The sequence below is a fragment of the Pan paniscus genome, chromosome 1 (genome assembly GCF_029289425.2).
Source record: "Pan paniscus chromosome 1, NHGRI_mPanPan1-v2.0_pri, whole genome shotgun sequence".
Classification (NCBI taxonomy): Eukaryota; Metazoa; Chordata; class Mammalia; order Primates; family Hominidae; genus Pan; species Pan paniscus.
Window position 1 is genome coordinate 126909045 of NC_073249.2, and position 14607 is coordinate 126923651.

At 35.2% G+C, this 14607-nt stretch overlaps 1 protein-coding gene across 3 annotated transcripts in view; it reads left to right on the forward strand.

The window, feature by feature from the left end:
- Positions 1–14607, forward strand: part of SASS6 (SAS-6 centriolar assembly protein) — a 49119-nt gene that overhangs the window by 14157 nt on the left and 20355 nt on the right. For all 3 annotated transcript variants that reach the window (XM_003808468.5, XM_063599785.1, XM_063599782.1), the window contains 6 exons: positions 8038–8229; positions 10510–10704; positions 10792–10881; positions 10956–11135; positions 11513–11594; positions 12602–12738. In XM_003808468.5, the coding sequence (XP_003808516.1) occupies positions 8038–8229; positions 10510–10704; positions 10792–10881; positions 10956–11135; positions 11513–11594; positions 12602–12738 (876 nt within the window). The remainder of the gene's footprint in view (positions 1–8037; positions 8230–10509; positions 10705–10791; positions 10882–10955; positions 11136–11512; positions 11595–12601; positions 12739–14607) is intronic.

Below are 14607 nucleotides of genomic sequence, written 5' to 3' on the forward strand. Positions count from 1 at the left end.
GGTGGTCATTTAAATGCTTCGAAATTTTGGTTATTTTAAGCAATACTGCAAGAAGCACTCTTAGTCTCTAGAAGTGAAACTGCAACATATCTGTATAAAATATTGATGGATACTGCAAATTTGCCACCCAAAAAGACTAAACCAAATGGAATCCCAAAGATAAGGTAGTGTATAAGGATACTTATTTCCCCATATTCTTGACATTGTTTTTAACCTTCTTAATTCTTCTTTTTTTTTTTTTTTTGAGACGAAGTTTTGCTTTTGTTGCCCAGGCTGGAGTGCGGTGGCACAATCTCGGCTCACTGTAACCTCTGCCTCCCGGGTTCAAGCAATTCTCCTGCCTCAGCCTCCCAAGTAGCTGGGATTACAGGCATGTGCCACCATGCCCAGCTAATTTTGTATTTTTAGTAGAGATGGGGTTTCTCCATGTCGGTCAGGCTGGTCTTGAACTCCCAACCTTAGGTGATCTGCCTTGGCCTCCCAAAGTGCTGGGATTACAGGCATGAGCCACTGTGCCCTGCCACGTTCTTAATTCTTAATATATGCCACCTGATCTTAAGGTAGTACTAGTTTTATTTTATATTTCTTGTATTTTTTGTGAAGATAAGCATCTTTTAATACAACTTTTTATCATTTTTATTTCTTCTATGGATTATTTTTTATTTTCTTTTCATCCCTTTTTCTGTGTGGTTGTTATTTTTTTTTTTTCACTGTGCCCTGCCACCTTCTTAATTCTTAATATTTGCCACCTGATCTTAAGGTAGAACTAGTTTTAGTTTATATTTCTTATATGTTTTGTGAAGATAAGCATCTTTTAATATAACTTTTTATCATTTCATTTCTTCTGTGGACTATTTTTTATTGTCTTTTCATCCCTTTTTCTGTGTGGTTGTTTTTTTTTCATTTTTTATTTTTAGATGGAGTCTCGCTCTGTCGCTCAGACTGGAGTGCAGTGGCACTATCTCGGCTCACTGCAACCTCTGTCGCCTGGGTTCAAGCAATTCTCCTGCCTCAGCCTCCTAAGTAATTGGAATTACAGGCGCATGCCACCACCATGCCTGGCTGATTTTAGTATTTTTAGTAGAGACGAGTTTAACCCTGTTGGTCAGGCTGGTCTTGAACTCCTGACCTCGTGATCCACCCACCTTGGCCTCCCAAAGTGCTGGGATTACAGGCATGAGCCACCACGCCCAGCTGTGGTTGTTATTTTCTACTGCTTTGTAGTATGAATTCCTTTTCTACCTTTCGTACTATAGCTTTTTTTTTTTTTTTTTTTTGAAACAGAATTTCACTCTTGTTGCCCAGGCTGGAGTGCAATGGCATGATTTGGCTCATTGCAACCTTTGCCTCCCAGATTTAAGCAATTCTCCTACCTCAGCCTCCCAAGTAGCTGGAATTACACATGTGCCACCACGCCCGGCTAATTTTTGTATTTTTAGTGAAGACGGGGTTTCACCATGTTGGCCAGGCTGGTCTCGAACTCCTGACCTTAGGTGATCTGCCCTCCTCAGCCTCCCAAAGTGCTAGGATTACAGGCGTGAGCCACTGTGCCCAGCCTTATAGCTTCTTTAATATTACATTTTATTGTTGTTTTTATGTACTTTACTAGATGCTTGCTCTTAAGAGTACAGCTTGATGATTTTTTTAAATGTGTAACTTTCACCCAAATTAAGATAAAGAAATTGGACCACCCCTCTAGGTTCCCTTGTATGGCTTCCTAGTCCTAACAATAGTCCATAGGAGGTTATCATACTTCTGACTTACATCATCATTCATTAGTTTTGCCAATTCTTGAACTTTGTGTCAATGGAATCATATATGTTTGCATATGGCTTTCTTCACTCAGCATAATATTTCTGAAATTCACCTATTTTCTATTGTTTCCTTTTATTGTTATATGAATCTGCCATAATTTATTTTCCTATTGGTAGGCATTTGAGTTGTTTCTGGTATTTTGCTATTATTAGTTAAACTGCTATGAACATTCTTGTACTTGCACTCATTTTTCTTGGATATTTATCTATTATTGGAATGGCTAGGTTGTAGTATATATAGGCATATGTTTAGCTTTGGCAGAAACTACCAGTTTCCCAAAGTAGGTATACCGGTTTACATTGCCATTCTATGGGTATGTAATACTATCTGATAATAATGAACACTTCTTCATATACATATTTATCACTTGAATATTCTCTTTTCAAGTGCCTATTCAAGTTGTTAGCATGTTTAATTTGCCTATTATTAATATTATTATAGATTTGTAGGAATTTGTATATTCTGGACATGAGTCCTTTGTCAGATGTATGCATTGTGAATATTTTCACTGTCTATAGCTTGCCTTTTCACTTTTTATTGGTATAAATTAAGGATATACACCTTATCTATCATGTACATTATAAACATTTCTCCCAGCCTGTCATTTGCCAGCATCTTTTGCCATATATAGTTTTTTTAATTTGAATGTCATCAAATCTGTCAGTCATCACCTTTATGGCTTAAGATTTCATTTCACATTTGGAAAGTGTTTCCCACCCGAGGACTATGAAAAAATTCTCCTATATTCTAATATTTGTTTAATTTTCTTGTTATATTTAGCTTTTTAATCTACTTGGAATATAATTTTGTGGAGTATAATATAAGGTAGAATTTTTTTGACATATAGTCAGTCATTGTTCCCCAATGATTTAAAATACTACCTCTATTATTTTATTTCATTTTTATTTTTTAGAGGTAGGGTCTTGCTCTGTTGCTCAGGCTGGAGTGCAGTGACACGATCATGGCTCACTACACCCTCAACCTCCAGCGATCCTTCTGCCTCTGCTTCCAAAGTAGCTGGGACTGCAGGCATGTGTCACCACACCGGCTGATTTTAAAATTTTTTTGTGGAGATGGGGTTTCACTATGTTGCCCACGCTGGTCTTGAACTCCTGGCCTCAAGTGATCCTCCTTCCTTGGCTTCCCAAAGTGCTGAGATTACCAACATGAGCCACTGTGCCTGGTACTACCTTTATCACATACTAAATTTCTTTATGTACTTGGGCTTGTCTTTGGACTGTTGTTAAGAACTGATCTCATTTTCTCATTCAGTGGAGAGATGTATCTCTTCATTTATTAAGGTCTTATATGTTGAAAACAGACTTATTTACTCTCTCTCCCTTTTTCTCTGTTCTTTTTTTCTTTTGCAGCCTTGTTAAACAGTATTTTTGGCTAGGGACTTTACAGATTTTTACTGCATAAATGAGACCATCCACTCCCTACCAGTACCACTGTGGTTAAATTTATAATTGTTTATCAGTAGTGTATATTAATGTCATATCCAGCCACCTTACTAAATTTACATACTGTTTCTAAGAGTTTTGGAATTGATTCTCTTAGGTTTTCCAGGTAGATATGTAAACTATAAAAATTAGTAATTTTTTCTCTTCCTATGATTAGTGTCCTTTTTTTTCTTGCACAGAAAAATAATAGTGGAATTTTTATCTTTTTCCAGTCTTTTTGGGTAAATAACTAAAATATCTCACTGTTAAATATGATATTTGCTTTGCATTTGAGAGAAAGGGTTTTCTTCTCTTCCTTGCTACCTAAGAATTTTAATTCAAAGAGTGCTAAGTCAGATAAAATGAGTTTTGGGATCTAACCAAATAATTACATCATTTTTCCCCCTTTAATAGTGTAGTAAATTATAACAATAGATTTCCAAAGGTGGAATCATCTTTGCATTCATAGAATAATACTTAAATAGTCATAGCGATTTTTAATAAACTATTGTATCAATTTGCTATTATTTAACTTGGGATTTTTGTATTTTTATTTATTTAATTTTAGAGACAGAGTCTTGCTCTGTTGCCCAGGCTGGAGTGCAGTGGTGCGGTCACGGCTCACTGCATCCTCCGCCTTCCGGGCTCAAGTGACCCTCCCACCTCAGTCTTTGGAGTAGCTGGGACCACAGATACAGACCACCAGGCCTAGATAATTTTTTTTATTTTTATTTTATTTTTATTTATTTATTTTTTTTTTAGAGATGGAGTCTCACTATGTTGGTCAGGCTGGACTCAATCTTCTGGCCTCAAATGATCCATCTGCCTTGGCCTCCTGAAGTGCTGGGATTACAGGCATGAACCACCGTGCCTGGCCCAGGATGTTTGTATTTATATTCATAAGTGACATTGGTCTGAGATTGCCTTTTTCCTGCACATCATAGTTCGCTTATTGCAAATGTGGGTTATAGACTATGATATTAGAATTATGCTAGCCTCATGAGATGAATAAGGACATTTTTCAGTTTTCTTTATTCTTTGAAACAGTGAAATAACAGGGAATTAATCTGTACCTTGAGGGCCTGATACAATTAGCCTTTTAACACCATTTGGATCACTCACCTAGTTGAAGCATTTATCTTTTTCTTTTCCAGTTTTCTCCATGATTATTGGTCTGTTTAAATTTTCTCTTCTTGAGTTTTGCTAATTTATATTTTCTTAAAAAGCCATGTGTTTTTATTTTTAAAATTTATTATTTTTTTTATTTTTGAAGATGAGGTGTTGCTATGTTGCCCAGGCTGGACTCAGACTCCTAGGTTTAGGCAATCCTCCTGCCTCAGCTCCTCTAGAGTAGCAGGGACTACTGGTGTGTGCCATTGTATGTGGCTGCTATCTGTGTGTTTAAATATATTAGTACAATATCGTGCATATTGTCTTGTGATTTTTAAAATCTCCATATTATTTCTCTTATGTTCTTAATTTGTTTTGTTTAATGCGACTAGATGGTTTTTCTATTGTTTAGTGTTTTCGAAGAACTAGTTTTTCATTTCATTAATTAGTTCTACACTGTTTCTCCCCCTATTTCGTTAATTTCTGTTTACTACCTTTTCTTTTTTTTTTGGCTTGATTTTCTTTTTTTTTTTTGAGACCGAGTCTCACTCTTGTCACCCAGGCTGGAGTGCAGTGGCATGATCTCAACTCACTGAAAGCTCCGCCTCCCGGGTTCACGCCATTCTCCTGCCTCAGCCTCCTGAGTAGCTGGGACTACAGGCACCTGCCACCACGCCCGGCTGATTTTTTTGTACTTTTTTTGTCTTTTTAGTAGAGACAGGGTTTCACCGTGTTAGCCAGGATCGTCTCGATCTCCTGACCTCGTGATCCGCCCGCCTCAGCCTCCCAAGGTGCTGGGATTACAGGCGTGAGCCACCGGGCCCGGCCTTTTTTTTGGCTTGATTTTCAAGCAAGTTGTGTTCTTCTTGACGTTGTTGTTCAATTCAGGGGTACATGTGCAAGTTTGTTACTGGGTATATTGCTTAATACTGAAGTTTGGGCTTCTGTTGAACTCATCACCCAAATAGTAAACATAGTACTCAATAAGTAGTTTTTCAATCTCTACCTCACTCTATTCCTCCCTCATTTTGGAGTACTCCTTGTCTATTGTCCATGGAAACAAGTTAGATCTGAAAGTTTCTTCATAAGGGCATTTGTTTAAAACTCCAGAGTGACTGAAGGATTTGTTTGTATTTCTATATTGCACTTTCTGATAGGATTGTTAGGCAGCCCTTCGGAACTTTAAAACCAGGTCAACACTTCTCTTCCTGCTAATAGATAATGTAAAACTTTAGTGTGCGTGAGAATCATTTGAAGGGTGCATTAGAATGCAGATTGCTGGGCTTCATCCCCAGAGTCTTTGATACAGTTAGTTGGGGGTGGAGTCCAGGAACTTGATTTCCTGATAGGTTCTTAGCTGATACCGATTATTCTGTTCAGAGGACCGTACTTTGATAACCACTGCCATAGTGTGCTCTTTCTCAAATTAGGCCAATTTTGTGACTATATAGAAATCTGCTGAGGCAGGTAAACTGCCTTCTATTATTACTGATGGTTTCTACAAATGTTATAGGGAATAATGGCTGTATTATCTATATTTGTCACTTATCTATTCAAGTGGACATTAAACCTGTGTTATCTTTAAGGCATTTTAATAGGGCAAATTTGATTCCTGCATTTTTTATTTCTCTTTATGTTTACACTTATTTCTCATGTTTTCTTTATACCTCCATTTAAAAAAATATACTGAGTAATCTGAATTGTTTATACACTAATTTCTTTGTAGAAGCTTTTTTTCTGTGAGGAAAGTCCTAGCAACACGTAGAATCACCCATCTTCCTTCTATTTATTGTATTATTTTCTTAATTCTGACTTCTATATTTCATCACTTCTTCATAGAATTTTTTATTAATTTTTGTTTTCCCATTCATATCATTATTATTCCATTCCCAAAACATTTTTCTCATCTAATATTCTTCCAAAACTACTGTGTGCTTTTCCGATTTAAGCCTCTGTAGAATATTCATTTGAAAAATATTGCTTCCACCTCTACAAATTCTCCCTTTTCTGTTGGACTCTATTATTTTGAAACTGTCCTTCCAATGATTATTTTTTTTCCTCCAGAATGGAAAATTTTTAATGTATTTTTTTCTAAAAATAATGAAATGATTCAGAAGGGAACAAAGTAGAAAATGTGAACTTTATAATGCTAGTTCTCACACTTTTTTTTTAAACAAAAATCTCCAAGGTTCTGATGAGCACTGGAATAAAAACCAGTTCTTTATTTTCACTGCTTTTGGCCTCTATTGTCTTTAGTGTCTTTGATTACCCTCTTAGACAGTTACAGTTAGCATCTTTACCAGTTTGCTCTGATTTTTCTTCTTGGTTGCTTCTTCAATGTTTTCTTCCAAGATGGCATTTTCAATTTTATATGGACTGCTTCCTGTTTTATCTCTTTTTGCTCCTTCTCCTCTCCTTTTCAGCTTTCTGAAAATGAGGAAATTCCTGAAGTAGTAATGTAAAATTCCTAAGGTATTTTATGAGAGAGACACTCCCCTGTACTAGTGCTAAGACTTTTGAATGGGTATAACTTCTCTGGGATACAGTTTTGGAACTTGCATCAAGCTTTATATTTGTTTATATTCTTTATTCTATAATTGATCATAAAGAAATAATCTGAATTTTAGATGTATGTCTGTGCAAAAAAAATCATCATTTTATTTATAATTGTGAAAAATTGGGAACTAAATGTCCGTAATAGGGCAGAAGTTAAATGAATTATGAAGTAGCCATGGATGGAATGTTGTGTAGCTATTAAAGACTTTACAAAGAATTTTTTAATGATGTGAGAAGGTGCAAATGCTAAGGGATTAAAAAGTGTGATTAAATTGTATAAATAGTTTGATATTCATTCATTAAATTTAATGTGTATATTGTGTGTTTATGTGGATGTCAATATAAGTATATAAATGAGTGGAAGAGAGTACTCCTAAATATTAGGAGTGATTTTTCTGGATGGGATTATGGGTTATTTGTGTTTCCTTTTTGCCTGTAAGAGCATGTATAACTTTGATAACCACAAAAATATGCTTTATTTTCAAAAGATATTTAGGATTTGATAGTGTTCGTTAACAAAAGTTACTAAGATAGGTTTGTGATACGATTCAGACAGGCACTAAATATTTCACAGTTATAACCATGTTCAAATTTTATTGTTGGTAAAAATGACTATAAGATTGGACTAATGAACCAACCTTGCTCGTTTTACAATTTTAGGTGTTTTTCCATTATAAAGCATATACGAATATTTATTATTAAAAACTGAAACACTGTGATGGTGTTTAAAGCAAAAATCTGCTTTTTTTTTTAATACACAAGTAGGTTCATCCTGTATACAGTATTTGCAGTTTGCTTTTTTAACTTATATAGCATCTTCCCTTAACTTGAAGACTGTTGCACCTAAACATGTATGGATTTAGAAGAAGCAAAAATTATGAACAAGATCATGGTGGTAAATTTGCTTTTGTTGACCTTGCTTTCTCCGTCATGAAATTCATAATTGAAAATAGACCCTTTTCAGAACGGGGATCTAAAGAAAGATGACAAAATTAAGACAAAAAAGAAAAAGAAAAACTAAGAATTTACAATTTTTTTTTGTTCAAATCTTTCTGTATTTGTATTTCTGATTTTTTTCTTTGAATTTTGGTACTGTATTTTTATTGTATCATAGGCACAGGTTCAATATCAACAGCAGCATGAACAACAGAAAAAAGATTTAGAAATCCTCCATCAACAAAACATCCACCAGCTACAAAACAGACTGTCTGAGTTAGAAGCGGCTAATAAAGACTTAACCGAAAGAAAATATAAAGGAGACTCCACTATTAGAGAACTTAAAGCAAAACTTTCTGGTGTTGAAGAGGTATTGAATGTTGTTTTTTTTCCTCCCCCAATTTAAGAGAACGTTTTGATTTGGTTATTTTAATGTGGTTACTTATGTGGGTGGTGTTCCTCTGGATGCTCTTGTGGTGTTAGGGTATCCATTCAGACAATGCAAAGAAAATTGAGAATTTGAAATTTGATAAAAAGCGTAATTCATAACAGAACTGAGGTAAGCTTGAATATTTTTAGTTAGGGTCTTGAGAGCAGATTACTGGCACAGCTGTCAGATTTATCAATATGTTTTTAATAGTAACACAGCACCTGTATTTCATAGGGTACTGTGTTGACAGGGCTGGGGTTTTTTTTCCTCAGCCTGCTTAACATATATCAAACAATTATGTGAATTTAGTATCTAGTAATAATAATGATAATGGTAATAGTAAAGATAATAGTTAATGCTTACTGAGCATTTTCTATGTGATAGGTACTGTTTGAAGTGTTTTACATACATTAACTCATTTTATTGTTACAACAGTTCTTTAAGGTAGGAACTATTATTAGCCCTATTTTACAGATGATGAAACTAAGGCACAGAAAGGTTAAATAAGTTGCCTAAGGTCACATAGTCAAGGAGTGGAAGAACAAGGATTAGAACTCATCTATTATTTGACTGTCTTTAATACTACCTTGTTCTTTCAGGCAACAGAGAAATTTTTATTTTTTATTTTATTTATTTTATTTAAGTTCCAGGATACATGTACAGAATGTGCAGGTTTGTTGCATAGGTAAACATGTGCCATGGTGGTTTGCTGCACCTATCAACTCATCACCTGGGTATTAAGCCCCACAGAAATTTTTAAAATCTTGCTATAGTGCCACATTTGTTGTTGCTTTGGCATTGATTACAGGCTTCTTTGTAGCATTATATATTATTGTCATATGAATTATTAGAAAATATATGTAGATTTTGTCTATATTTAAATACCAAAGTTACCAGTGTTATTCTAGCTCACAAGACTTCAAACTCTATTTTACCAGTCTCATGCTTAGAAGCTCTAAAGCCTGACCAATTTTGTGTTCAGATCCTCATATTGTTTTGCCCCAACAATAGATGTCTTCTGTTTTTCCTGCATACACTCTTCATACTGGTTGTAAAGCATTTGAACCTTCATGGTACATTGGTAGTCTAAATGCTTCAGTATAATGCTCTGATTTCATCATTCTCAGCCCTGGAACTGGTCATTATATAAACAACCTCATTGCATTGATTTTTATATGATCTAATGAAAATATTTCCTCCAAGATTTTCATAAGACTTGCAAATTGTTAGTTCTTGGAGCTTTTTTTTTTAACTGCTGAGTATTCAGTTACCTATTTTAAGTAACAATTTTTAGGCATTAGTGCCCTAAAAATAACAATTGCTACCATTTATTGAGTTTTACTGTGTGCCAGCCAAAATGCTAGGCAATTTACGTAAGGATTTTTATGAAGGTTAAATGAAATAATTTATTAAGTATTTGTTATTTCTGTTTTACAAATGAGGGAACTGAGATTTAATTTAGGGAGTTTCAATAATTACCAAGATCACACCGTAGAAGAGCCAGGATTTGAATTTTGTTTGATACTAAAGTTTGTGCTCCTAAAACCACTATAGTCACAATACCGTATAATTATTTTTGGAAACTTTTGTTAAGAACTAAAACTATCTAGGAATATTGTATCCTGGGCTTTCATATACCAGCAGCATTTGGGTTGATATTAGCTGATTGGGAAGAGATCTATTGTAGATTTTTTAAAAATCTATTTTTAATGAACAATTATTGTTTATTTTGCTTGAAAGAGTGAACAGAGAGATCTGGAAATGTTAACATTTATTGGCATAGAAAGATATTTGTAATACGTGAAGAAGGTAGATTATAAACTGCAGAGTATCAACCTTTAAAAAACAATCTGTAATGTAAGCAACAAAGAAAAATGTTAAGTCTACATTGTGGCTCTCACCCGTGGTTACCCTTGGAATCAGTTGTGGAGACATCAGAAAATTATTGTTAAAAGTTTTAAAGTTACTGTAATTTATTCATAAATTAGAATTATTTTCCCTTGATATGATTGAATCAGATAGTAGAATATTTTACAATTATATTCCAGATATGTGCTACTATACCATTAGAAAAACATTTATGCTTTTAAAAAAAATCTGTACTAAAACTTTAAAATTATTAAAGATTTTTTTAATATGTTAGACATCTTAATTATAAATAACCAGATGAGGCAGCTTCCTTTTTTCATAATGCTTAATTTCTTTCTTTTCCCATTCTAGGAGCTACAGCGGACTAAGCAAGAAGTCCTCTCTTTGCGAAGAGAGAATTCTACACTAGATGTTGAATGCCACGAGAAAGAAAAGCACGTTAATCAGCTGCAAACAAAAGTGGCAGTTTTAGAACAGGAAATCAAGGATAAGGACCAGCTTGTTTTAAGAACAAAAGAGGCATTTGATACAATCCAGGAACAAAAGGTCTACTTTTAAATTTTTCTCAGAAATTGATAATCATATTTATAAGTAAACACAAATGCCCTAATTATTCATGTTTTTAAAAAATAGGTGGTTTTAGAAGAAAATGGCGAGAAAAATCAAGTACAACTAGGAAAGCTTGAAGCTACAATAAAATCATTATCTGCAGAACTTCTGAAGGTTTGTTTTAAAAATTTTATAGACTAGTATTTCATTAAATTACATAGAAATATACATATGAAGCTCTTTTATAGGCAAATGAAATTATCAAGAAGTTACAAGGGGATCTGAAAACTTTAATGGGTAAGTTGAAATTGAAGAATACAGTTACTATTCAGCAAGAAAAACTCTTGGCTGAGAAGGAGGAAAAATTACAAAAGGAACAAAAGGAATTACAAGATGTTGGACAGTCTCTTCGAATTAAAGAGCAAGAGGTAGTTAATATTTTAAATTTTTATGTTGTAACTAAATTTTTTCCTCATTTTTAAAATTTATGCTTTGTTACATTAACAAATGGCTTTGGTCTTTTTTTTTTTAACAAAAGAACATGACTAGATTGAGTAGATGGTAATAACCTGTTTCAGTTTGGAAAGTTAGTTATCATGATTCAGATACCTTGATTGCTCATGTATGTCTATGTTTGTATACACATGTAAATATTTTATTACATAATTGAGCTAATTCCTTTATTCTCATTTAATAATATTAGTAGTAACCATTTATGTAATTATTTAGTTAATAATAATACATTCTTCAGTTTTTATTTAACCTTTATTTTGCTTGACTTATTGTGATGATTGATATATTTCAGGTATGCAAATTACAAGAACAATTAGAAGCTACAGTTAAAAAACTTGAAGAAAGCAAACAACTTCTAAAAAATAATGAAAAGTGTAAGTATGTTACGTGTTAATGTAAATGAGGTTTGTAGTTTTATTCTTTTATTTTTTTGAGACACGGTCTCACTCTGTCACCCAGGCTGGAGTGCAGTGGCATGATCTCAGCTCACTGCAGCCTCCACCACTTTGGTTCAAGTTATCCTCCCGCCTCAGCCCCCCAAGTAGCTGGGACTAAGGTGTGCACCACCACACTCAGCTAATTTTGTGGGGTTTTTTTGTAGAGACGAGATTTTATCATGTTGCCCAGGCTGGTCTTGAACTCCTGAGCTCAAGTGATCCACCCGCCTTGGCCTCCCAGATTGCTGCGTTTAGGTTTACAGGTGTTAGCCATCGTGCTCGGCTGTGGTTTTATTCTTAACCTGAAAATTTTATTCGAATTCATAAAAGTAGACATTGGCCAATATATAAGTAATTTCTGCTTTAAATATACTGTCTTAATGCCTTTTCTATAATAAATTTATATCATCTGCCCAGTAAAAGAGTTATCATCTTTATAAAGAAAACCATATCCCATAGGTCAGTAACCCACAATTAAAACTGTTGAAAATGTTGACTGTAATTTATTGTTTAAATTCTTCATTATTCCTTTTTTTAATAGCTGTGTTTACCTAATAATAACAATATGAATTGTTTGAAACCAAAACATAAAAATAAGATTTTAACTAACATTTTCTCAGTTTATACTACTGGGTATATACATAAGATTGTGAATTTTAAGTAAACTGTAAGATATTCTAGAAGTGAAATCTTTCAAAGAGTTGCTTGACTAGCAGAAATATGTGCTTCGGAAAGTAATACAATAAGGAGTCCTATGTGGCAGCTTCTAAAATAAGAAACTTTAATGACAAAAATTTAGGTGAACCTATATTGCTCTCCTGTGATGTCAGGTAGTTGTAAAAACTTATAATTTAAAAATCTTAATATAATTTTTAAATGTTTAAGATGATTAGAAAAATAAACAGTCAATCTTCTTTACCTTGCTTCTTGTTCTTTTATTTAAGTAATCACGTGGTTAAATAAAGAACTAAATGAAAATCAGCTAGTGAGAAAGCAAGATGTATTGGGACCTTCTACTACTCCGCCTGCACATTCCAGCAGCAACACAATCAGAAGTGGAATTTCTCCTAACCTGAATGTGGTAAGATTTAAAACAAGATGTGAGTGATCTTAGTGAATTTCCTGAAACAAAAGTATTTCCAGATTGTTAGGAAGTTTCCATGATTTAAGGTGCTGATACCAATACAAAGTGGAGTCCTACAATTGCACTGAAATAGAGTTTAAGTTGCCCCTGGAAGTGGAACAAAGGCACACTTGCTCTGAACAGAGGCTGAGTTTCAAGAGCACACTTCTTTTTTTTGTTTTGTTTTGTTTTTTTTTTGAGATGGAGTCTCGCTCTGTCGCTCAGGCTGGAGTGCAGTGGCGCGATCTCGGCTCACTGCAAGCTCCGCCTCCCGGGTTCACACCATTCTCCTGCCTCAGCTTCCCAAGTAGCTGGGACTATAGGCGCCCGCCACCACGCCCAGCTAATTTTTTGTACTTTTAGTAGAAACAGATTTCACCCTGTTAGCCAGGATGGTCTCGATCTCCTGACCTCATGATCTGCCTGCCTCGGCCTCCCAAAGTGTTGGGATTACAGGCGTGAGCCACTGCGCCCGGCCAAGAGCACACTTCTTTATAAGTCTTGACTGGATATTGAAATCTTTCAGTGCTAACTAAAGTAATACCAAATATACTGAAAAACTTGAAAACACATAACGTAAAACATTTAGGAGACTTGAAGAAGAGAGAATTCAGGGTTTAGGCTTAAGCCTAAACTGAATTCTATCAGAAAAAGAAAAGAAAGTAAAAAAGAAAAAAGTCCTATTAGTAGGCTTGTCACCTTTAGATTCTACAAGAAACTGGTTATGAGATATAAACTTTCTAGCTCCCAGGACCAGATTTTTTTCTCTTTTGAGACAAGACTTCACTCTGTTGCCGAGGCTGGAGTGCAGTGGTGGGATCATGGCTTATGGCAGCCTTGACCTCCTGGGCTCAGGCAATCCTCCCACCTCGGCCTCTCAAAGTGCCAGGATTATAGCTGTGAGCCACTGTGCCCAGCCCTGCTTTTTTTTTTTTTTTTTTAACCTGAGAAAAAAGGGAGGCTGGGCACGATGGCTCATGCCTGTAATCCCAGCACTTTGGGTGGGAGGCTGAGGTGGGTGGATCACCTGAGGTCAGGAGTTCAAGAGGTCAGCCTGGGCAACGTGGTGAAACCCTGTCTCTACTAAAAATACATAATTCAGTTGGGTGCAGCGGTGCATGCCTATAATCCCAGCTACTCGGGAGACTGAGGCAGGGGAACTGCTTGAACCCAGGAGGTGGAGGTTGCCATGAGCCAAGATCGCACCACTGTACTCCAGCCTGGGCGACAGAGTGAGACTCTATCTCAAACAGAAGAAAGGGAGAATAGGAAAAGCAGCTTCTTACATTCAGAGGTGGTTTGGTACTATCTGATAGTTAGGCCTAGGTGCTGCTAGGAGCTTACCGAGCATCCGCACATAGGCCTGGGGCTCTCCTGTTGAACACAACAATTTCATGGAATATTAACATCAGGCAAGGTTACTCTGTGACTCTGTCAATTCAAAAACAAGACTGTTTCATAATCATGCCTGAACACAGACAAAAATATGAACATTGCTAAATCACAGATATGGCCCATAAGCATCCTCATATCCTGGCTAACATGAATGGCTGCTGCTGCTTTAATTACAGCTTTGACCTTAATACATTCCTCTTGCTTTATTAGATAGGATTTATTCAGATACCCAGTCATACATTTATCCCCATTTCCCAGTAGCTTCCAATCCACAGCAAAGCACCACTTAAACTTTTTCTTAAATCACCTAACATGTGCCTAAATCCAATAAATAAGTCCCTTTTAATACCCACTTTTGGAGATACCCATGTTTGTTCATGGTGTGCAGTTTCCCTTGTTGCAAGGAGCAATAAATCTAGCTCGTATATCTAT